The sequence below is a fragment of the Mustela putorius genome, unplaced genomic scaffold (assembly GCF_011764305.1).
Source record: "Mustela putorius furo isolate JIRA1106 unplaced genomic scaffold, ASM1176430v1.1 tig00003858_pilon_pilon_pilon, whole genome shotgun sequence".
NCBI lineage: Eukaryota > Metazoa > Chordata > Mammalia > Carnivora > Mustelidae > Mustela > Mustela putorius.
Window position 1 is genome coordinate 47,420,768 of NW_025422010.1, and position 24,533 is coordinate 47,445,300.

General features: G+C 37.6%; 1 protein-coding gene across 13 annotated transcripts in view; it reads right to left on the reverse strand.

Annotated features, from left to right (window-relative positions):
• The window catches only part of TCF4 (transcription factor 4), a 350,746-nt gene that overhangs the window by 262,499 nt on the left and 63,714 nt on the right, over positions 1 to 24,533 (reverse strand). Inside the window, exon 1 of one of the 13 annotated variants that reach the window (XM_013052731.2) lies at positions 15,176 to 15,331. The exons of the other annotated variants lie outside the window; for them this stretch is intronic. Within the exon in view, the coding sequence (XP_012908185.1) occupies positions 15,176 to 15,194 (19 nt within the window). The 5' untranslated portion in view covers positions 15,195 to 15,331. Of the gene's footprint in view, positions 1 to 15,175; positions 15,332 to 24,533 lie in introns of those variants that run through there. 13 annotated transcript variants of the gene reach the window in all.

A 24,533-nucleotide genomic window follows, 5' to 3' on the forward strand; every position in this document is an offset into this window, starting at 1 on the left:
CAGCAAATGTATTTCATACATATTCCAATGTTGAAAGTTGGTGAAACCAAGAATCTAGACTACTGCAGAATACTGGACTTCAGCTCAGACTTCATTTTGCAAATGTTTTCCTCATTTCTGTGACTCTGCAGTCACTCCCTGAACTATTTAAACATTAAGTTTTATTCCTAACTTTTTAAATCAGCATCAACAGCTGTATTTTTACTTCTTTGGCCAAAACATAACAATATGTTAGCAATTCATCTATTTATTTTTTAAAACAAAACGACTGGTCAGTAAGCTCCCACCATAAAGAAATTGAAGTGAAACTGTGTTTTAGTTAATTAATACAGGCTCATCTCCAACTAATAAAGTAACCACGAACTGTATGTATATTCTATTTAGGGGTGGGGGTGGTGGGGGAGATATACTGAATAAAAACCGTGGAATCAGATGAAAGGTGCTTTGGATGCACATAGAGGAAAAATGGCCAGTGAGAATAAAGGGCCTTCCCAGCTAAATAGAGAGTCTTTTGAGATTAGTATTATGATTTAAGTCTACTTCAAAATGGTTTCAGCCTTATTAAAATTACATTAAAACTAGCCCTGATGCATTTGCATTTAAAGGGTTGCCTTACACTACTTAGCAGGCACTGAATTCAGTCCCCATTGATTTACAGTACTAGGGTACTACAATCAGGGACATTTTTCAGGATAAAGGACAATAATACCCTGAACAAAAGGGTTTAAGGATACCAGCCATCAGGAACGTGAATAGGAGAAGTACATTTATTTGCAGAGTAGAACACATTCGCCTGCAACATTAAAACAACCCAGAGCATGTCAGACAAGAGAACTATTCTCCTATACATGGGACCCTCACCAGCAGGCTCATATTCAGTCAGGAACATTGTACTTTTGTAAGAACATAAATCTTAAAAGCAAAACACAGATAATAAACTGGTGGGTTTTTTTTTTTTTAATTTAAAGTATCTGAGTTAAAGTTATCAACTTTGATCCTTTCAACCCTGCATTAAGAGGAAAGAGTATCTTATGGCAATACCTTAGAAAGATCTGAAATAGGTAATGAGGCCTTTCTTTTAAGGAAAGAAATCTATACAAAGCAACACAGCTCAAATAAATAAGAGTCTTGACTTGCTTTTTAGAAGAAAATAAATGCATTCTTGGGCCTGGTTCTTTAATCATCAAGAGCCCAACCACAGGGCTACTGGTTTTATTATTTTAACCACTGCAAAACCTGTTTGATTGAGACGATTGATTTCACTTGAGCCAATGGATGAGCTGCCTCAGTGTTTTGCTCCAAGTGATTTATCAAAAATCTGGACTGACACAGGAGAATCGAAAACCAGAGCAGAAATCTTCACAGGTCACATCAGAATAGCCCACAAAGAAGGTGGGGACTATAGGAAGGTATTAGAGGCACAAAAGGTCCTAAGTTGCTCAGGACTATTTCCACCTCCAACTGGAGAATAGCTTGGGTTTTTAATCTTGTCCTAAACATACAATAAATACAAAAACACTTTTGACAGTTCCAAGTGTTACACAAAACTGTTACGATCAATGAATTAGGAGAGAGATGGACCAAGTGTGAGGTTTTAGGAGAGCTAATACTACTCTGGGGCTCAGTGATTAAAAGGAGACAGTGAATGTAAAAATTCCTCAGAGCACAAACGAAGACAGTTTTATAAGGAAAATGTCTTTAAAACCATCAAAATCTGTTGCTAAAATCGCCTGCTTTCATTGATTACGTTCAGTGTCAGCAGGATAAATAAACACGGAAAGCACATTTAAAGGCATGACAAAAGTGAACAATAAATAAGATTAATTTCGTACAAAATAGCGAGGTCATAAAATTGTATACTAGGCAGCAATTTCTGTAATAGCAAAATAATCCAGACCTAAGAGGAGAAGGAGCTATTCTACACTGTTCCTTTCTTAATTAAGAAAATAAATTCCCATTCATTAAAAAGAACAAAAATTGTTGCAATTCTGAATAGGTTGCATTATTCTGGGTCCGTCCTTTACAAGGAGGTGCGCGGGGAGGTCTTTTTCTTTTGGGTTTCAGCACCAATCATCTGCAGGCATAATTTGAGCTATTCCCTGAGTTTCTCCTTTCATTGCTTTGGGCATTGATAGATATCTTCATGTCCCTTCTTAGCTGGCTTCCTTCTCGTTTACAACCACAAGCCTGCTATATTGTAATACATGTTTTCTGGGGAAATAAAACCCAGAGATGTGGTCAATGAAAAAGGGAGCAACAAAAACACTACAGCGTAAGCCCTTAATGCAAGGCTGGGAAGTAAAGTAAATACTAAAGTTTTCCTAAGCTAACTCTGCTTATAGCTGCCAAGTAAAGAACCTAAACTCAAGTGCTTTGTAATTGTTACAAATTGTGCCAAAGTACAGTGTGTTACAATAAATTATGAAGCTTATCTAAATTATAAAAGTAATTAAACTTTCCTCAGATACTCATAATTCTGCCCTCCATAAATTTTCTGTTCGTTGCATATTCAATAGCTGTGTGTTCCGGTTCAACAAAACACACACACATGCACACACACACATACACAAACTAAAAAAAGAGAGAAAGAAAGAAAAAAGATCCCCTTCCAAGAACAACCAGGCACATATAGGCATACAACATATCTAAATTCCAGAAATGCATAAACAATTGCTTTCAAGATCTTCAAACCATAGCAAATGTTAATAAAAATATTTATACTAGAAACAATTCTCTTAGAGCTTTTTTTCAGTTTTGTTTTCTTCTTATTATTATAGACATTTGTTTTAACATGAGTTTTCTCTTCCATCCCAACATTTCCTCCTGCTGCATGAAACCATAAATCTTTGTTAGCATATTACTGTACAAGCTGTTACAATAATAACAAAAATAATGAAAGCAATAGCAACCCAGTTATATGGTCCTTGCCATTTGCAATTGAGTCCCAACTTCTTTATATACTCTAAGTAGTAAAATATATACAAGAACCATCAACTACTGAAACACAGCGTTCTAGAATGGGACACAGCTGCTGCTCAGAATCAAATTGCACAGGAGCTGTAAAATTATTTTTAAAAAAATAAAGGAAGGAAGAAAGAAAAGTTTAAAGCCCCAAGGGTGTGTGGGGAAGATGATACCATTTCCAAGTTCAAATTTAAAGAAAAACCCAAAATGGCATATTGATGCTTCTAAGGACAAAAATCTCTTCTTAAAAGGTCCCACCACATTCCCAGTGGGAGCAAATCAGCCGAGCAGGTGGATGAGTGATGAAGGAGACCCTTGCTCTATTATAAATATCTTCAATAATTAGCCACCATGATGAACAAATTAAGAAGCAGTATATAAGCTAAAGCCCAAGTTGGGAAAAAGTTTCCAAGGATTTAGTTTGATTTTTGCTTGGGTACCTGGTTTCTCAATCCTAAATCAGGCACTTCTATTTCGGTCTATATTCCAATTTAATGAAAACATTTATTTTATAAACAGAAAAGGAAATGAGTTTGAATAAGATCTATTTATGCAATTACCATATCTAATAGCCAATTATGTGTCCTTACATGAACAGATAAATAATGTATGCACATACATTTATCAATCTTGTCTGGGAGGAAAGGAAGAGAGAAAAAATTAAAAGAAGAGCAAACTACTATATATGGCAAGCAGTTTTCATTATTTTATATTTGCAGAAGAGAATGAAATATTTGTCTTCAACAAAGCTACGAATTACAAACATTTGGCTCAGATTTTTCTAAAACCAAACTAAAATATACAAGTTACTATCATTCAACGTGCCATAACTATTTACTTATTTCCCTTACTTTGTAAAAGCAGGGAAAATGCTAAAACTCAATATAATGTTATTAAAATATGACTTATTTTTTACATTAAGTATTTTTAAACACAGAATACTACACAATCCTGAGGAGGGGGAGACTCTGAAAAGCCAACACGAGAATGGGATCAGATATGTTATTCTTCTAAAGTATCCATTAACTAAAGCTACATGAAACTGGAAGAGAAAAAAAAAAAACTCTGACATCCACATGAATACCAAATTAATTCATTATGATCAGTGCTACTACAATGAACACAAAATTAATTCATCACAGCGGAATGCACAAAGCACTACCCACTTGTTATACCTACTGACAAAAAATAATAGGACGATTATCCTCCACCAGGGTGACACACGTGGCCATGGGCACCGCCAGCACGTCAGTCACACACAAGTGTTTCTTTTCCTGGAAGTCTATCAAGATATTTTTGCAAGGAGGCACTTTATCGATCATAGTAAATGAAGTCAAAGCCTTGGAAACCTACATTACCAATGGTTCTCCTGACCTCTGTTGCTCCCTCCCAGTGCTGGCTCTGGGATGAGACAAATGAAGCCTCTAGGTGCCCTAGGGAAGGAGACATGCATGCTCAGGGTCCTGCAAACACTGAGCTCCCCTTGCATGATCCTGATTTTGAGCCCTCTGTCCCTACACAGGCTACAAGCCTAGACCCTAAAGCATGACTACCTCCCTTAACTAGGAGTCCGGACTCTGTTACACTGTAGAGACCAGACAACAGTCCTAACTCTCGCTAGTGCCTAGGCCAAAGCCAGCTGTCTTCTCTAAGGAAAACTCCTTGGCTCTGTCTCCTTGGAAACCCTTATATATACTTATGAGTCTGGAGCAGTCATGAGGAGTCAGGGGTCTACCACAGGAACACTGAGACAAGAGATGTAAAAACCAATGAGTTAGCAAACCTCCCCACCTGGCATCTCCCTCCTAAGTCAAGGGGAGCGGTTGCTGGCTTTTCTTCTCACACAAGGTCATAGATGCCTGGGGACCTAAGACCCCAGGAGCTCAGTCAAATCCCCCCTTCTGTCACCAGCTTCGGATCTGCCTGCCTGGTGTTTAAAGGACGTCTTTCCTCAATAATTTCAAGGGGCTTCAGCATAGAGAAAGTTCAATGTAAGAAGGAACTCTTTCCTAGAGACGATGGGTTCCTCCTTGATAATAAGCAACATGTGAATACCCCTAAGGCCAAGGAAGGGTTAAATACCTTTGGGCAATAGGGAAGTACAGCTCTCATATGCCTGCACACAGGATTATTCTTGCGGAAATTCTCCCTCTTCACCTTGAAGTGAGGAAGGTGTCTTTCTTAAATCTTCATTTATGGCCGATCTAAGACTTTTTACAGAACAGGTCTAAGAAATACTAGTATTATTCATTGTAATGAAAGGCTCCAACATAATGCCACAACTTGCTGAAGAAATCTGTTTATTTGGAATTTTTCCTGAAGAACAGGGACTCGATAGAGGCATCCTCTTTCCTTTGCTAAACTGCTATCCTGCTCTTTTTCCTTTTGGCCTGAGCCTTTGCAGGGTGCTAACATTAGACCAACACATCTGCACATCACAGATGTGGTACTCACCTAGAAATAGGACGCTGCCACAACGTGAGAGCAGAACATTACATTCCCACCTAGGAACAGGGTACCAGTAAATGATGAAAGCCTTCAAAAAGACAAAAGGTTTAAGTGGGGTGTGTGTGTATGTGTGTGCACGTGCATGTGTGTGGCGCTGTGGGTGTGTGCAGAGAGACGAGTTTTAGCACAGGATAAAGCAAGCACCTTGCAAAGAAAACTAGAAAGAACTTTTTCAGCTAAGTCTACCTCCATCCGTTTGTGTAGGACTTGGTAAACCTGACTAGGTTTTAAAACTCTCCAATTTAACTGAGAGTGAAGTCAAACATCCTTATTTTCCCAAGATCCCCCGATGATTCTAACAACCAAAAGTGCAACCCACTGGTATGAAGGCCATGTGGCTACAGATCAGGTACATGAGAAGGGAGTTTTTCTCTGACGGGACAACAATCAGTGACTGGCTCGCGGGCCGAGCTGGCTCTCTGAATCCCATGGGGCCTTTTATTAAAGTATAGACTCCCAGGCCCTACTCCAGACCTACTGAATTGGAATCCCAAAAAATGAGGTTCTGGAATGTCTGTGTATTAACAAAAAAAATAATAATAATAACAATAAAAACTTCAAGTCCATGGTGATTATCAACCGGGAAGAAAACCACTGTGCTAGACAAAACTGGGAAGCTCTTACCCCTAACTTGGTTGGTTTCCAACACAATGTTCCATTTTTAGATGGGTGATACTAGCCTGCCGGAGAATTAGGAATGGCAGGAGGTGGAGGAGGGGAGAAGTATTTAAGAAAAAAATAAAGAGAAAAGAAATTTAAGTGTCCTCTAAGCACCCACGAGTCTGCTTCTTAAAGTGCTGATAATGAGCAAAAAGACCAATGAAACTAAATTTTGTACCAGTTCATTTCAGCACATCCTGTTTATACGACTATTTAATGAGTCATTCAGCCAGGATGATTTTCTGTCTGAATATGTTAATTGCCATTTTTTTTTCATAGCTCTCTATTAAACAGTACAGATAAAATAGGCACGCTCATGATTTTAAGCCCTATCAGCCGCTCACCCTCAAAGGAGCGGGCAACAGGAGAAAATAGGGGGGGACTTTTTTTAGTGTTGAATTCTTTGAACATATATTGGCATTTGGGACCCTACTTCAATTCAAAAGCATATGTTAGAGTTAGCATTAAAGTGAAAATGAAATGAGGTGCTTCTCCCCCATATGCTCCTGGCTTCCTTCTATCACCAAGAATTCGCTCAAAGAACAGGGAAATAATTTGAAGCCTTTTGCGGTGGTTCCCCCCCACTTTGGGGAGGTAAGGTTAAGTATTGGTGGGAAGAGGAGAGATAAAGAAATGGGGAATTTTTGCCACGCAGTGTTATTCATTTAAGTGTGGCTCACTTAAATAAGTTGAATACAAGTCAAGGTTTGCTGGCTATTATTATTAAGCCAGAAGCCAGGAAGATCTAGGAAATGGGTAGAAGGTCCAGTGAATATTATTTGGATTATGTTTAGCAAGTGATTAAGAGAATTCATTATTTTCATTTCCTTTATCCTCAAAGGAAGTAGAATTTACAAATGTAAATTCAGAACCAACGTCAATTCGAGAAGTGAAGTAAAAACCTTCGAGAAGTGAAGTAAAAACCGTCAGTAAAAGAGTCCTATTTGTATTCCTATCATTACTTAATGAATCAAACCACTCTTAATATTCATTTTAGCATTTATGCAGTTTCCAGTGCCTTCATTTTAATTTTAAGCATTTACATTAAACAAATCACAGATCATTATACTGCATTTAGAAGGAAAAAAAAAAAGAACACAATAAACCTTAAGGCTATGACAACATATTTTACTCTTAACTGCTTTGTTTACAAATATTAAATGGTCAAATTAATAGTGTTCTCAATGGCTTTTTGGCATCTAAAATTTTTCATAAATGAAAATACAGCAACTAAAAAGACGAAACTCCAGTGGTGAAGGTTTATTGGTCTTTGTACCTCATTAAAGGGACTTTATAAATCACATTTGTTCTTTTGAGTAGCAACTAACACCACTGAAAAGGACAGGTTGGGTTTTAAAAGAGACAGATATGACCTGAAGGGAACACAATTTACTGTAGTGAAATAAACTGAGGAAACAGTTTGCAGATTAAAAACCCCTTGAAAGGAAGCATCATCTTTGGGAGGGGGAAAAAAAAATCTTCGCTGAGGAAAACAGCTGGAAACAGGAAGCTTTGGGGCTTTCATCCTGCCGGCTTTGATTCCACTGCCTCCCCATATCATGAAAAGGCAAAGACTGACTTCAGCTGTGCCTTCTTTCAACAGAAGGAGGAAAAGGCTTTGTGGACTGTGAGCAACACCATCCAGTAGACCCCCCCCCCTCCAATCATACAAACACTAACAATGAAGTGGAAAAAGAGAAATAGCCATAGATAAGTAGCAACTCAAAACCAGTGTTTTACAAGTTTTACAATGAAAGGAGAATATTTGTTGTAACTTAATTGTGTCCTTCAGCAATTCTCATATGAATTTGAAATCCCCTAAGTGAAAAGGAAAAAAAAAAAAGAAAAGAAAAAGAAAAAAAACCAAAACAGATATACTAATTATAATGTTTCCTTGTGTCTATACTTTTTTCCCCATTTTTTTCATTGTAGAGAAAAGGAGTTAGATGACAGATTTTCACCAGGATCCTCCTCCAACACCTTATGTCCTTAAATCTAAAGCCACTGAATTCAGTAACCAACCAATTCTAGTTTTGACTCTATTTGGATATCTAAAGTCCTTAAACTTATCTGTTGGGTGTCCCCTAGAGATTTTCCCCACTAGCACCTTGAAATTATTTTATTGTTTTTCATGCCATTTAAAGGACAGTATAGCACAATAAAGGAATCTTGGGTTAGAAGTTTAGCCCATCCTTGGTAACCAGATAAAGAAGGAGCTCAGTAAACAGATCACACAGACCTAATACACCCAACTCACCGTTTATTCTTTTGTTGCTATTTTGGGACACCACTTAAAAGCAGGGACTACAAAGTCAGACAATATAGGGAAAATGTAAACACGAAACTCTGACTTTGAAACTTTAACCAATGGTATTATAATAGTAAGTATATGCCACCTCATCATACTTTTTACAAAGACGACACGACTCACGTACAAGTCAAGGAAAAGAACTTACATGCAAGTTAAGGCATTGACTAATTTTTTTTTCTAAAGCTATTTCTTAATAGACAGGAAAATTCCAGAGCATGAGAGGTTTCAAGCACGGGACATAAAATGAATATTAACTTCATCTTAACAGCTTGAAAGTAGGTATCTTCAGATATTCAACTTTACAGTGATTCCATGGTAACATTTCAATTTCTAAAAAATGTCTACTGTTGACACTTTGTATGTGCCAACTCCTTACCAATAGATATTAATTACCTCTGATTTACCCTTATTCATTCTGAATGTCTTTTATTTAAACCACTTTAGTTACTAGTGAGGCACGGTATGATTTTGAGAATCCTCATGTGAGGTGATCTTAACCAGATATGCCTCTGAAATTAAAGTAATCTTCACCAACAAAAGAAAATAATTTAGTTATTTGTGTCGAATTTTAAAGGCCCATTTCCTAGTTGGATAAAATGCAATGAGCATCAAAAACAGAAAATTTTTATCACCCTGCAATCGTGGAAATTCCAAGCTAGAAAGGCATGAATTTTCTATACTTTGGTACCATAATCATCAATATCATCATCATTATCAGGATCGCCATCACCAACCTTTTTCTACACTGTGAACATAATGTTCACATATCATTCCTTCGTTCTCAAAAAAGGATAGAACAGACATTGGCCAATGTATGACATGGATGAGTCAACTGGGCTTCCAAAGGGTAGCTTGTCAGTATCAGCAATAGTACCCAGATCTCTGGGAGAGCTCCTGGTGGTCTCCAAAAATGAGGCGCTAACCCTGATTCATAACTTCCATAAACACTCAGAAGATAACCAGCTCAGGCACCACAATTTTCATGTCAAATTACAGAATTCTAGTTCCATTCTAGAACATTGCTGGGAAACTCCCTTACTTTCAGCAACAGTAGCAATAAGGTCCTATAGACTTAGCAACATGTTAGCAGAGAACAGGAAATGGAATAGCCAACTTTTCCTTGAAATCTAATCTAATTCCCTTCATGGACTTTTCTCCCCTCTGCTCTTCTACATGTGTTCATTCCATAACACTTGCGCAGCAACTCTTAGGTAGCATGGCCACTGTCAAGAATATGTTTGAATCTATAAATGCTCCTCTCACGGAGTCTGTAAAAAAGATAAGAAAAGGGACCTCACATTTGTTGCACGTGTATGGGAACTAAACCAAGCTTATCTCTTTGAGTCTTTATAACAATTACATGAAGATGGAAACTAAGCCTCTGGAAGAACTTATATTAAATTTTGCCCAAGGTTCTATAAACAAGTGATCACAAAAGTTGAAGTTCATGACCAGGCCTAAATACAGTGTGCATGGTTTTTTTTTTTTCCACCATATCCTATTCACTCCCTTGAAGAACAATAATATGAGGTAAAAACTTTTTTCTAACTCCGTAAGAAAAGATCAGAAAAGTATTGTATGAATTCAGAAGGACTAATTATGTCCCTACATGTGAAGAGCTACTTACTAATACCTATGGTAGCACCAGGTTCTCTTAGAAAAAGTAGAAATGCTACCAGTATTTGAGTAAAATAGCAAAGCATTTCCATCACTAGTTACAATATGCTGGTAAATGCAAACACTATGTTCTTCAATACTTTAGAGGACATGATTTTTTTTATAAACAACTGAAACTTCTTAATCCATCCAGGCTTTGATTTAAAGAAACATAATAGATGAGGCAAATCACTCTACCCACCCCCTCCAACATTGGTACTGATATCAAAAATAAAGTCAAAAACTACAAACGTGGGCACCGGGGTGGCTCAGTTGGTTCAGCAACTGCCTTCAGCTCAGGTCATGATCCTGGAGTCCCAGGATCGAGTCCCACATCAGGCTCCCTGTGTGGCGGGGAGTTGGTTTCTCCCTCTGACCTGTCGGCTCTCCTGCTCTCATTTACTCTCTATCTCAAATAAATAAATAAATCTTTGCAGGGGGGAGAAAGGTAGAAACTTCCAGTTATAAGATAAGTAAGTCCTGGGGACACAGTGTCCAGCATGGTGACAACAGTTAACAATACTGTCCTGTATATCTGAAAGCTGCTAAGAGAGTAGATCTTAAAAGTTCTCAACACATGGGGGAAGAAAACACCCATAACTACACGAAGTGATGGGTGTTAAGTAAAATGACTGTGGTGATCATTTCACAATATACACACATCAAATCATTATGTTGTACATCTAAAACTAGTACAATGTTATGTGCCAATTATGTCTAAGTAAGAATAAAATAAAATAGACTAATCTATAGAGATTTGATGCCATGCAATTTGCGTTCCCATTTTTCGAAGCAATTAACATTGTTGATGGTATTCAATTTGGACAAACTTGTTATTTCATTATTAAAATAGATGACATTAAAGAAAATCTAGAAAATAATTTTTAAAAAAAGAAACATAACAGATGAGACAAATCAGTGCACTGCTGAACATTTGATACCAAGACCAAAACAAACAGAAGCGCACACACACACACAAAATCAACGGACAGAGCTATACCCTTCTCGCTCATGGGTCCTCACTGCCTCCGTCTGCATCTACCCTATACACAAACAGCTTATCCACACAGCCTCTGACTTGTTCTATTGGTAAAACGAACCATGGTACCAACTTCAAAAACGAAGCAAAGTATTGAAACAAAATAGACCTCCCTTCCCATAGTTGGCAGAAAAACCCTAATTCAAATCTTTCGAGCCTCCCTCCAGAACAAGCAATTATAAGGTGCAGAAAGGCAATGGCTTTAAAACGACACACTAATCCTAATATTAGTACCTTGAAAAAGGAAAACTGCCAAGATGTTGGAATAATGCCCAGTTATCCGTCTTACCTACAGCAATAAAACTGTCCTATAAATGTGAACAAGACAGTTAGGATACGTTTTGGAGTTAGGTTATTGGCATTTTTTTCTACCTCGCCATTCCCTAGGAGAACAAGCCGGACCTATGGAGGCAAAACACAGCAGATGGTAACCCAGCCCGGTACCCAGAGCACTTAGTCAATCCAAATAACTCACACAAAAATGAAGCAAGATGTTCAATGATTTATGGCCCCAATTTCACTAGATATCCGTGCAGTTCTCTCCCCTACAAAGCCACCTTTTTATTGTAGTCTGTTCGATCTTGAAAGCTAGCTAAAGTGTCTACAGACAATATATTATCGCTAATAGTAAAATAATTATTATATAATCATTAATAATGCGATAACTATTATTATAGCTTACACGTATGCCAAGTATTCTTGTAAGCAACTGACCAGAAATAACTTATTTAATCCTCACAGTAATTCTATAAAATTATTACCCTTGCAGCACAGATAAGGAAATTGAGAGACAGCTGCTAGAGCAAGTCACTATGACATGGGAAACCAATTTCGAAATCCAGAACGTACAGATCTAGTCTCTGTGCTTAACTACGACAATGGTAAGAGAGTAGGTTTATTTCATGAAAGTGTGAGTGGGGCGAGGGGAGAAAACAAAGCGCGTTCACACGGAAGGAACCCCAGGCCTGGATTCAGCTGGTCTGAGGGCTAGAGTTGGCAGTCCAACGCGGAAACCCCATAGAGACACCCAGGCTTCTTGATCGGTGAAGTGAAAGAGTGGGCTAGAACCTGGAAAGCTTGTTCCTCCCATTTTAAAGCCTGGAGATTCTGAAGCTAAACCCTTAAATCTCAGTTTTACTTAAAGACGGGGTCATTTTTTTTTTTTTAAATCATTGTTTCAGATCTAGAAAGACTGATCACTTGTAATGGACATCGAACAGCAGCAGTTTTTCTCTCTGGTTCAATGATCGTCAACCCACGTGATTCTGTAATAAAACAGCACTTCCTCTCTTGGCAGAAAGGATTCAGCTACTTTCTCATAAGTAGAACTTCAACAAACCCAGAAAGAGCTGTGGCCACCACCTCCCAATTCCCAGGTAGAATCAGCATTTGGATTAAAAAAAAAAAAAAAAAAAATGAGAATCCTCTGGTAGCATCCAGATTCTAAAAACGTTGTTTTCCTTCTGTAAGATGAAGCCAAATGTCCAATGGAAAAACATCAGCTAGAACAATGCACATTACGATACACATGTGCACAAAGATACAGCAATTCTACTGCCAGCATGGGAGAGAATCATTTCCGAATGTCAGTATTTCACTGAATTTTCAAATGTAATGAGAATTACTAATAACTGAGAAACGGCCCCATTAAGTTTTTCCTCTCTAAATTTGATCCTGATAAGATCTTGAATACACGTGTTGAGAAGTTACTGTGAGTTAAACACTGTTTTAAATGCTTTCAGTGTATTAACTAACTTAACTCTCACCAGCTGATGAAGTAGGTACTTGTAATACCCTCGTTTTACAGAGAAATTAAGTAATTGTGTTGTTCAGCTTCCAGGTAGAAGTGGTAGAGCTGAGATTTGAAGCTCGCCCTTCCCACTGAACACTTCAGGTTTCATTTTTAAATACCAGAAACGTACACAGTAAGTCCAGAAACGTACACAGTAAGTATTGTTGCTGCTCATACCTTCTTATTCCTGAGAACACAGTAACAATCGACGAGTAACAAAATTGCCATGCTACAAAAATCTTCACAACTTATGGGAGAAATCTGCTTACTTTTTAAAAATTATGTGCCGAGTTTTAAAAAACCAAACCAAACTTGAATTGTATTTTGATTAACTGTTAAAACAGATGATCTGGAGTAAACCTCAGAGTAAATCTTCCCTCAAAAATTGCAGTAAGAGTGTCTGCATGCTATTAAATCTTAATGCATTTTAAACAAGAAAAATACTCCATTTCTGAGTTCCAGTTGCTGACCTTTGAATATTTCACACCAAAAATTAGATTAATCAGAATTAAAGTGTGTCTATATGTGTCTTACTTCTATAAGTATTCAAGGAACATTAAGAAGGGACTGTGGGACTGTCAAGGGGCGCCTGGGTGGCTCAGTGGGTTAAAGCCTCTGCCTTCAGCTCAGCTCATGATCCCAGAGTCCTGGGATGGAGCCCTGCATGGGGCTCTCTACTCAGCAGGGAGCTTGCCTCTCCCTCCCCCCACCCCGCCCCGCCCACCTGCCTCTACCTACTTGTGATATCTGTCTGTGAAATAAATATATTTTTTTTAAAAGGGACTGTCAATTTACTATACCCAAGTTATTGTGGATTTTGTGAAGCAATGTTAGACACAGCACAGTTTTTTAAATCATATTACTATAGAACTAAGATCTCCAAAGCCTTGCTTGATATTACCTAGGTTACTCTCTGCTACAATTATACTTACCTAAGTACAATTATACTTACCTAAGCAAGCAAGTCCGCAACGAAAAGCATATACGTGTACATACACACATCCCCATACACACATACTCCGTGCACAGGCTGGTACTACTTCTTATTTTTATAGCCTTAATTCAAAGTGTAGAAAACTACTCAGAAAATACTTGATGTTCCCTGACAACCTAGTGTGCGAAAGAAGCCCTCAAGATTATAAACCAAACTGAGTTCTTTTAGAAACTGGAAGGCTGAGGGAATGACTCCCCCCAACAAATAATATAAAGACCATCCAGGTCATCAGAGGCAAATCTCTAATTGCTTAAAGTGATACCCAAAGTAAGTATCCCCAAATCCTCTGTCCTTTTGCACTAAGACAATAGAGAGTTACCTCTACCTTAACATCGCTCCTCAAAATCCTGATTCAGAAGCACCTTAGACCCTTACATATCACCCAAACCTGTCTCTCATTGGAATCCTATTAATCAGACATTACCGGGGGGTCTGAGCCGAAAATAAAAGGGAAAGAGGGTGAAAATCACAGGAACTTAAAATGTTAGGACTCCAGCCAGGGAAATTCCTTCAGGGATCAGTTCCTATCTTCCCCCTGAAACATACCTTTGAAGAGTTGAAATGATACCCTTCTTTGGAATTTTCCATACATTAAAATGACTGGGAAATTTATCTAAAGCAATAACCCTAAGGGATAACTAAGAGAAATGAAAGCAAAACCAGATTGGTAACAAACACTAGCCTTCTGCTTTCTCACACTATTTTTCTTTTGCATGTTTTTCTCCTTTAAATTTCTTCTAAACAAAAGCCAAGTCTCCCCTGAGGGTCTATGCAATGTCACTCAATGAATAAGACTGAGAGTAACCACATCTTCTGACTCAAAGCTAAGGGTACAAATTCATAACCCAAACTCCAGATATAGCCCTCAGTCTGCCCTCAGCCTGATTGAGTCACTCCAGAAGACCGAGGAAAACTTCCATGGGGTATTTCTCTGTCTAAAGAGTTATGACACTCATCTGCATTTTGAGAGATACAACGAAAAAAGTTAGATTTTAAAAAGCAGAAATGTTTATAATATTTCCCACTACTTTCTCAGATACAGGTGTACAAGTTGATAGAAAAATTTAAAAACATCAAAGGATGACATGAGTCTGAGTTTCAAAACCAGGCATTTCAAACTAGAAGTCTTTCTAACTATCACAGTTAAAAATGTCCAGTGATTCAACTTTTAAGTAGAGGATTCAGAAGTCAACAAATCAAACTTTTCCAACAAAGCTAAGCTTTCAAAATACAAGGTAGGTAAATATTTACCTCTGCTCTCCTCTGCCATATGAATAGGAAGTAATAAATTCCCCCAACATATCTGGTGATTAAAACTCTAAAATAGAAGTTCACGAACTTTCGAAGTTCTCTATTTAAAGGGTCTTTCTTGCACGGAGACCTCCGTGTTACTCTTTGCTTCATGGAAACAGAATACAAGCTAATGATGACGGTAGAATTTCATTTATTTGTATACATCAGTCCAAAGAAGGGGAAATGATATTGGCTGTGTGTTTATGAGCTACATTAGAAATGGGAACAATAGCAGACCTTTACCGAAACAAAAATAAAATATGAGTCAACACGATCTTTGCCAAACAGAGGTCTCAGGACAGCCTTGTTCAGTCTTCTGGGAATCCCACTCCAATAAGCACAATAAAAGCAGGACGTGCCTCATTTCCTTCAACCGTTCAACATGCCTCTCTTGGAGATGTTTGTAAATTTCCTTCCTCTAAGCATCAAGCTGGCAAACTGTCGTCATTTCTTTGGGGCAATAATATCCTGTTGATGTCTGGGTAGATCTGTGGAGTGTCCCCTCCACATAACACATATATTTTTAATACTATTTTTCAATGCAACACAGTAAATTGGTTTGCAACATATTTGAACATAGCTCAGGCAAGGTATGATTTGTTTAGAAGTAACTAAGGACAGGAGATTTTAATAAAAGGGTAGTTTTACTTTTGGATTTACAACCTAGAGCAAGGTAATAAAACAACCCCAATAGCCTTCTCTGCTTTTTTCCTGAAACTCAAGATATTTACCTACAATAGTTTATTAATGTAAGTGTTTCCATTCAGTTCCTGTGCTGGGGTTTGGAAATTTCATACAGCAAAAGAACAATCTTAGCATGCAAAAACTCAGTTTTGAAAATGGCACCTTTTATTTTACTGGATATACAAATTGCACTAAGCGCTTTAAAAACAGAGCTCTAAACTCATTCCAGAATAAGTTTAAATGTACTCTAAATTCAGTAGAATACGTAAATAAATGATTTTTTTAAAAAACCTACAATTTTAGCAAGACCAGAGAGCATATTTCTTGGACAAAGAATTTTTGCCTAACCTGAAGAATTCCAGATAAAATTACATTTCTCAATAAAGTTATATGATGTAAAGGGAAAATTACAGTGACAATTTTGAAAAATAATATTCAAAAAATAAAATAAGACCAACTCTCAACTAACATAATTTGCACTTAGAGAGACATTCTAGTTCAAAGACAGCAAAAGCTGATTTGTGAAATACTAAAAATAATTGATCATTGCTGCAAAGCACTAAACGGCATGTACCATTTACCGCAATTTTAGGTAACACCTTATTTAGCTTATAAAATAAGAATTCTGAACATGAAACATGCCCAATATCACTAAGAACCCAGAAAAATGCCATTTTTTAAAAAAGAACACAATCAGACACCATTTTTCAACTACCAAGTTAATAAGATAAAAGTAATGCAAATTGGCACAGTTTTTTCTGGATAACAGTTTGGCAAGCTACGTGAAGAGCCTTTCACCTAACAATTCCCTAGGAAACTATCCTAACAATACCTCTGCAAATGAGAACAAGTATTTATGTACAAGTATGTTCAAGACTATGGTCGACAGTAAGAAACTTTAAATTATGGAAGACCTATATATAATGGAATAGTATGCTGCCTTTAAAAGATCATGTTTTCAAAAAGACTCAAGGATACCAAAAAATGCTCATAGTAAAATATTCAGTTAAAAAGCAACATAGAGGGGCGCCTGGGTGGCCGACTCGGTTAAAGCCTCTGCCGTTGGCTCAGGTCATGATCCCAGGGTGCTGGGATTGAGCCCCACATCAGGCTCTCTGCTCAGCGGGGAGCCTGCTTCCTCCTCCTCCTCCTCTCTCTCTCTCTCTGCCTGCCTCTCTGCCTACTTGTGATCCCTGTCTGTCAAATAAATAAATAAATTTTTTTTTAAAAGCAACATAGAAATTTCATATTAAGTTTTTTAAGACAAAGACTGGAATGTACACAGTCTTCCAAATATTAACTTTGCATATCTCTACAATGAGGATATATTTATGATCAGAACAAAATTGAATAATGTATACATTAGTATACCCCACATACTGTAGTATATATATTAGTATACATGACATACTATATACTATGTTTATTAATATAAACTACATAGTATAGTGTGTACTGTATATATACATATGTGTATTTGGTCCCTGACTTTAAGGATCTCGTAATCTATTATTCAAAATTAATTAAAATCAAGTGGAGTGGGAAATGGGACATATAGGTGATTTTAAAAAATGGCAGAATGTTGATAATTGTGGTAGCTATCCGAGGAACACATGGGAGTTTATTCTACTAATCTTTATTTTATAGGCATTGAAATTTTTTTCAAATAAAAAGTGAAAAGAATAATTAAAAGGAAATGTAGTAAGTGTCATAACAGATACAATAAACACTATAAAAGTTCACAGATGAGAAAGATCATGTCTAGAGGAGGCATTGGCATGGCTTTGAATAACTAGTAAGATTTCAACAGGCAGATAAGGGCTTGAGGGCCGGAGTGAGTATAATCAGCAAGATGATAGCGGGGAAAGGCAACTGGCCTTGAGCATCAGGCCAGTGGGTAAACGGGGAACAGACCCCTGCAATCTAACTGCTGCCCTCATGTTAGATAAAACCCCTAACAGAGGATAAAGAGGCATCACCTTATGGATTTCAGCAAGGCTGTGATTCCCTCAATGAGTCAGCATTCTAAATATGCAAATGTTCACCTGGCAGGAGGAGGAGAAAAAAGCAGCATTGACTATTGCAGACTTCTGGTCCCACCCTTGCTCACTGAAGTAAAACTATCCCTTTTAGTGGAGGGTGATTCCTGGGTAATTCCCATGGGCTCTTTATTCTCACTGGACAAAACCTCTCTGAGAGCTAGGCATGATGAAGGATAGAAGACAAAGAGCTCATTTTTTAAAAACTGTACTCATTCCTTATCCTTCCCAGCCCTCAGCCTGGTTTTTTTTTTTTTTTAACCAATAGCCCATCTCCATATAAATGTCCAATTTTGCAACACTTTAGGTACCACAATGTCTGTGTGAATGAGTCAGAATCTACATCACCAAATAGTGAAGGAGTCTAGTTTTCCGAACCAATATCTATTTTTGAATAATTTTAAATTCAACATTGCTTCTTAAAATTTTTCCATAAATATCTAACTAACTATTCTCAAAGCTACCATTTAGACTACAAACGCATCCTTCAGTTTGTTAAAGAACATTTGCATGACATTCGACTATAAATTTGGAAAAAATGCAATAAGCTTTAATGGCTGTAAGATACAATTCTGTCTTCTTCTATTAAAAAAAAAACCCTACTTATTCCAGAAGTAATATTTCAGAACACAATTTTTTTAAATTTTAAAACAGAGCCACATGTTTGATAATTCTTCTTTATGTAACATTTTTGAAAATCTCTTTATTGTCTTAGAAACTCTGTATGCATGTAAGTTTGAGGCTAGGCAGCCAGCATCTTTGGTAGCCCCTGTTAATGCTAATTGAGTTAGCATAAACATGTAAATCCCCTTTTATAGATGCCTGGCTTTTCCTTTATCCAAGACCAAACTATAATCTACAAAGATAAGTAAGATCTATGTTCTTCACTTGCTTTGCATGTAAATTCTTTCGCATAGATAAACTGTTGATACGTATTCCTCCTCTGAAAGATCAAAGATCATTCTGCAAACCACCAGATTTCTCTGCTCTCCTCCAGCTCTTCTCAGATTTCCCTTTCTTTGGCCCTTTGTCAATGTTCTCTGATTGCACCAAATTAATGAATACTGACGTTCTCCCTCACTCTTCTGGTGGCGTCCTGCGGTGACGACATAACAACAGGAATATCATGGTACAGGAATATCATGGTACGTCTCTCTCCAGGTCACTGAGCATGTGTTTGGAAATATGTGTGCATGCACGCACAAGACGATCACACACGGTACCATGCCAATCAGTACCCATGGCCAACCAGAACACCTGAAAACTAACCCAGTGAAGCCAAGAAAGTGATGGCAGTTCATCCAAGTAAGTAACAAAACAGGAAACTTTTAAGGAAACACATGGTGGCTACTACCTCCCTCTAAAACTGGTTCTTAACAGGTTCATTACGATGAAAGCCTATTCCATGGTGAACTTTGCACCAGACAGCCTAGCACTGAATTTTTAATAGACAGAAGCTTTTTGTAAGTAAAAAACAGCAAATGAACAAAAGAAAAAAAAAAAAAACACGATTTCGTAAAAGGGATAAATGTGAAAATATACTGACGTGCAAAGCAATTGATGTATTATTTACAATTTATTTGTAACATTTAGAGGATAACACAATTTATATGTATTGATATAATTCATTTATTATCTGATATATGCATAATGCATATGTGACATAAGATTTCTTAACATTAACATATAATGCTAATTGCATATTAATTATGTGCCAGGCACAATGTTAATCAATTAATAAATGTAATCATTTGATCCATCCTGCCCTATATATGCCTATAAATGTTATGTGGTTTTTTTAAAGATTTTATTTATTTATTTGACAGAGATCACAAGTAGGCAGAGAGGTAGGCAGAGAGAGAAGCAAGCTCCTCACTGAGCAGAACCCCCCCCCAACAATGTGGGGCTCGATCCCAGGACCCTGAGATCATGACCTGAGTCGAAGGCAGAGGCTTAACCCACTGAGCCAGCCAGGCGCCCCAAATGTTATGTTTCTAAGGATGAAAACAAGCCGAACAAGATTAAAAATGTGCCTAAATTTAGAGGCAGACTATAAACCCCATAGAAAGCAATTACCTCCTGTTTATTAACCCTGTATCACCAACACTTAGCATAAAGAATGGCATAAATAACAGGCATAAGTAATGGTATACATAAATAATAGGAGCTCAGCAAACAACAATTAAAGGACCCAGTAAAGGCAGGCAAGTAGATGGGAGAGAAAAAGTGAGATAGTCCCAGGTAGGAAGAGAACTTAGAATATAAAACCCATGGAAAGACATGATTCTGACCCTCAAATAAACTATAGTTCAATCAGCAAGACAAAACACTTCAGCACGTGTGATAACTACTACGATGGTATAGACCCCGGAAGATAAGACAATAAACTGGACGGGCAGCCAAATTAGTCTCAGTGTTAAGAAATGCTCCCCAGAAGTGGTGGACCATAAGTGAGTCTTGAAAGGCAGTAAGACTTAGGGAAGAAGTTACGTGGTCCGGAGTACAAGTCTTTAAAGATGTCAAGCAGTAGAAAGGCCAAAGCCTATCAACTTGACATGTCACTGGAAACCTTATTATGGAATTTCTGGGAAGTGTGGTGGAAAAAAGCCAGGTCGTGGTAGAGTACATAAAGAATGTGACAAGAAAACACTTGTTTGTGTAAAAGAAAGAACAAAACAAAGGTGGAAGCTCATCTCAAAAGTTGGTGTGCATGCCAGGAAAAAAGGGGAGTTTGGTGATTCAGAAGATAAAGGGAAAAAGACTCATGGGGAACATGAGAAGCTCCCCTTCCCAGAAAGAGGAGGTTAAAGATAATAAATGATACAAGCAAATTAGGCACGGTGATTTAAAGAGTCAAGTTGGCTTTAATAGAAGTTTCCATAGAATAGTGGTGCAGTGTGTGTATGGTGTGTATGTGTTTGTGTGTGTGTGTGTGTGTGTGTGTGTGTGTGTGTGTAGTGGGGGGAGTGTGTGTGGAGGCAGACTCTGGGTTCAATCCCATAATCCTGAGACAAGGACCTGAGCTCAAATCAAGAACAGGACCACCCAACCAACTGAGCCACCCATACGCTCCAGTATCCCTGACTTTCAAATGAAGCCACTGAAGTCTGCTTAAATTTTTTTTGTAACATGACATGTCTGAAAGTATGGAAACTATTCACAGAAAATGCTCAGTAAATTTTAGTTTAATCCCATCTATGCCTAAAACAATATATTGTCATTAAAAAAAAGTCTCTAATCAAAGTGAAGAGGAAGATGAGGCTTCCCTTTAGCCACATCCATCCAGAAGACGGAGAGAAAGAGTCAGATTGCACAGTTGTTAAAGGTTAGCCTCTTGGAGCAAAGAGTAGGATGGGGAGCGAGCTGGAGAGGCAGATGGAAAGACACAAAGCTGGCAAGGGTGAGGGTGAGCATTAGTACAGGGAAATTGTGAACATGATGTAGGTCATTTGACAAAAATCAAAATTTGATTTGGTAACACAAAAAGTGTTTAATAGTCATTACGGACTTGCTGTGATAAATCTTGTTTTTAACGTTTATCAAATTTGAGGGAATAAAGAAAAAAGTGTCAGGGTCCTCAGCTTGTTTGTTCTGCATTTTCTGACAATTATCCAACATTTTAATAAAGAGAAATGTCACCACAGGTTCTTGAAAATGAAGACTTAGTTTCCTGTATTATTACCCATTTACACATATCCGAATATGCAATATCAAGCATTCAACCCAAACTCAGCACATGATACGATTAGAGTGGCACTAGTCAGAGCTCCAACAGTTTCACACAAGGGGGATGGGTGTGAAAGTAAACTATAGTCGCAACATTATCAACAACTTCAAAGCTTCCCAACAAGATCTTCCATCTTGAAAAAGTTAAGATGGGTTCCATGCTGAGAAACTACTACTCCGACTGTCTCAATTACACAGCTTTAAAACACATGGGATCCAAAACTCTCTCTGAGGTACTTAAGCAAATTTGAGAAATGTGAGAATACTTTTTTATTTCAGAACCTAAAAAAAAAAAAAAAAAAAAAAACCCACCTTTATAAATCCATAAGGCAGAATGGTGCTACTGTAGATACCGTTCACATGTCTCTGCACTAAGACATTCTAGGGCCTTTGCATTCTTCTTGGAATTTTCCGGCTTAGTACACGTGTATCCTCACTGTCTCCTCTATAGCTAATTAGCAGCAGTCCCCACTGATGCCATAAATAAAGAACCTGAGAAAATCCAGGTAAGTGTCATTTCCCAACTACAACGGCAAGCTGTTAAAAATACTCTACAGAAAATATAAAGTATGAACTGTGCTTACTAAATAATTGTGAAAAGATAGAAATTTGGGGCCTCACTTCTTCCCTCTACAATTCACCAGGGGGACTGACAGTTCAGTGCTCAGGAGACTCTCTTAATCCCTTCACCTTCTCATCCCCTAAAGGCCCTCCCCCCAATTACAAACACACTCATAAAAATTGGAAGCAATGTCATAAATGAATAATTCAAATATATCAAGTTACCTAAAGCAAATTTTAATTTCTGTCAAAGAATAAGAATTTTCCTAGAGATTCTTTACCCAACGTAAAGGGACTGATATCACAGGAATGCCTCTAGGAATCGACTTACCCATCAAACTCTTGACTATCAGAAGACCAAATCATTAGTAATATTTAATCATCCCAGCCTTGATAAAGAGCTATAAAATAAAGCTTGTCTATAAACGCACTGAGTCACTTAAATAAAAAGCAATATGTTTCACTTCTTCAGCTATATAAATATAGACTTGTATATATAAAAACAAGCATCATCCCACATCCACATATATATGGCATGGGCATATGAGTAGGATCGATGATGTTTATAGATGTCTATATGTATTTATATAGAGATATACATAGGCTCCCAAGCAAAATGTTCCTTGTTTTTAAATTCCCTGATTTTTGTTGGTAACAGTTATTTCTTGTTAACCACATAGTAAATATGAGACTATCACATTATGTAAACCATGCAAAGCTGAGTTACATTTTTCTTCCCTGAAGATCATATTCTGTGAATTTATAAATGAAGATGCCACTTTTGAACAGGAACACACCATTCTAGTTACAATCAAAGAACTGGTTAAAGAGAATCCGATCATACAAAAAATAGCAAGAAGTAGGTTAAAGAGAAGAGCAGAGGAAAGGCCGCCATTTATTAGGTTCGAATCATAACATAATTTCCTTAGATTGCTCTGAGTTTTATCCTATTACTAGTTAACCATAAAATTTATGTAAAAAGATTTCACTCTGAAATCACTGTGTTCTTTAAGCCACTATGGATTTGTGATATTTCTTCATTCAGTCTATTCTTCATAATTCAGTCCCATTATCTAGTTGTGAAATATCTAGGCCGTGGGATCTTTTCCTTTGCTCAAATTTCTTATTTGGTTTCTGCACTATGTCATAGTGACAAGGCAGAGAGGGTCAGGGAAACGTTATCAATCAATCAGCGTTGCTACTTACTAGGAATTCTGGAAGCAAGTTTATTTGGAGAGATTGAAACAGCTGGTTAACAATTTTCCCCTTGAAACAAAAATAAATGGAATTATCATTTCCTAACAATAGATTATAACGTCATGCAAAAATTAGGACAAATCAGATTCAAGCAGGAGAGGAAGTATTTTTAGTATGGAAATAACTTTCTTGAAACAGTTACAGTAATAAAGAAATAATGAACTTAACTCATTACCTTAAAAGCATGTTATGTAAATGTTATCTCTCAGCGTCTAGTGAGGAATAACACTTTGATTTACATTTCATGCACTGCAATGACCTCAAATATAGCCGTCAATAAGCCTCTTTACTGCCTTGCAACACCAAAAGCAAACTGCACATTAAGTCAAATTTTACAACATAATACCTCCTTTCTCCCACATGTATCCTCCCTACTCTGTCCTCCAAGAAAACCACACCAGAACTGCTGGCTTACTCTCATCTCTACTTTATTTCTCTAGCTCCCCCACTGAGAGTTGGCTAATGAGGGCCATGTGCTGTCTGCTAAGCCATCCACCCCCGCCCTAAAAGATACAGGTTATTTTAACAACGCTTTACCCTTGATAAAGTATGACATATATAGTATTTATAAGATACATCAAGGATTTTGGCAATAAACAATTGGATAGTTCTTTTTTTTTTTTTTTTTTGAAGATCTGAAACGTCAGTATATTATCATCCTCTTTCTGAAGTCTTAAGTTTTGAAGGAAGTTTCTAGAAGGCTGACTAATGGAAGACTGCGGCCCTCCTGAACCAGGATGGCCGGATGAGTGGCTTGAGCAACGTATCTATAGTTCTCTGGTGTAGACGTAAGAGTCACCCAAGAGCTGTCAACTGGAAATGGCTACCATGCCCAGAACTGGGAAACAAAGGGAAGAGGGTGGGTTTGTAGAGCCTCGAAGCCAGGAAGGAGGCAATGAGGAGGAAGTACGAGCAGGCTGATTTCAGAAATGTAGGGGGAAAAAAAACAAGAAAATGGAAACAGCTGATGTTGCCAGGGTGATGAGGAGTGCAGGAACTGTGAAGTTCCTTCTTGCTCTACCAGCCTTCCAGTCTCTCTCTCTCTCTAG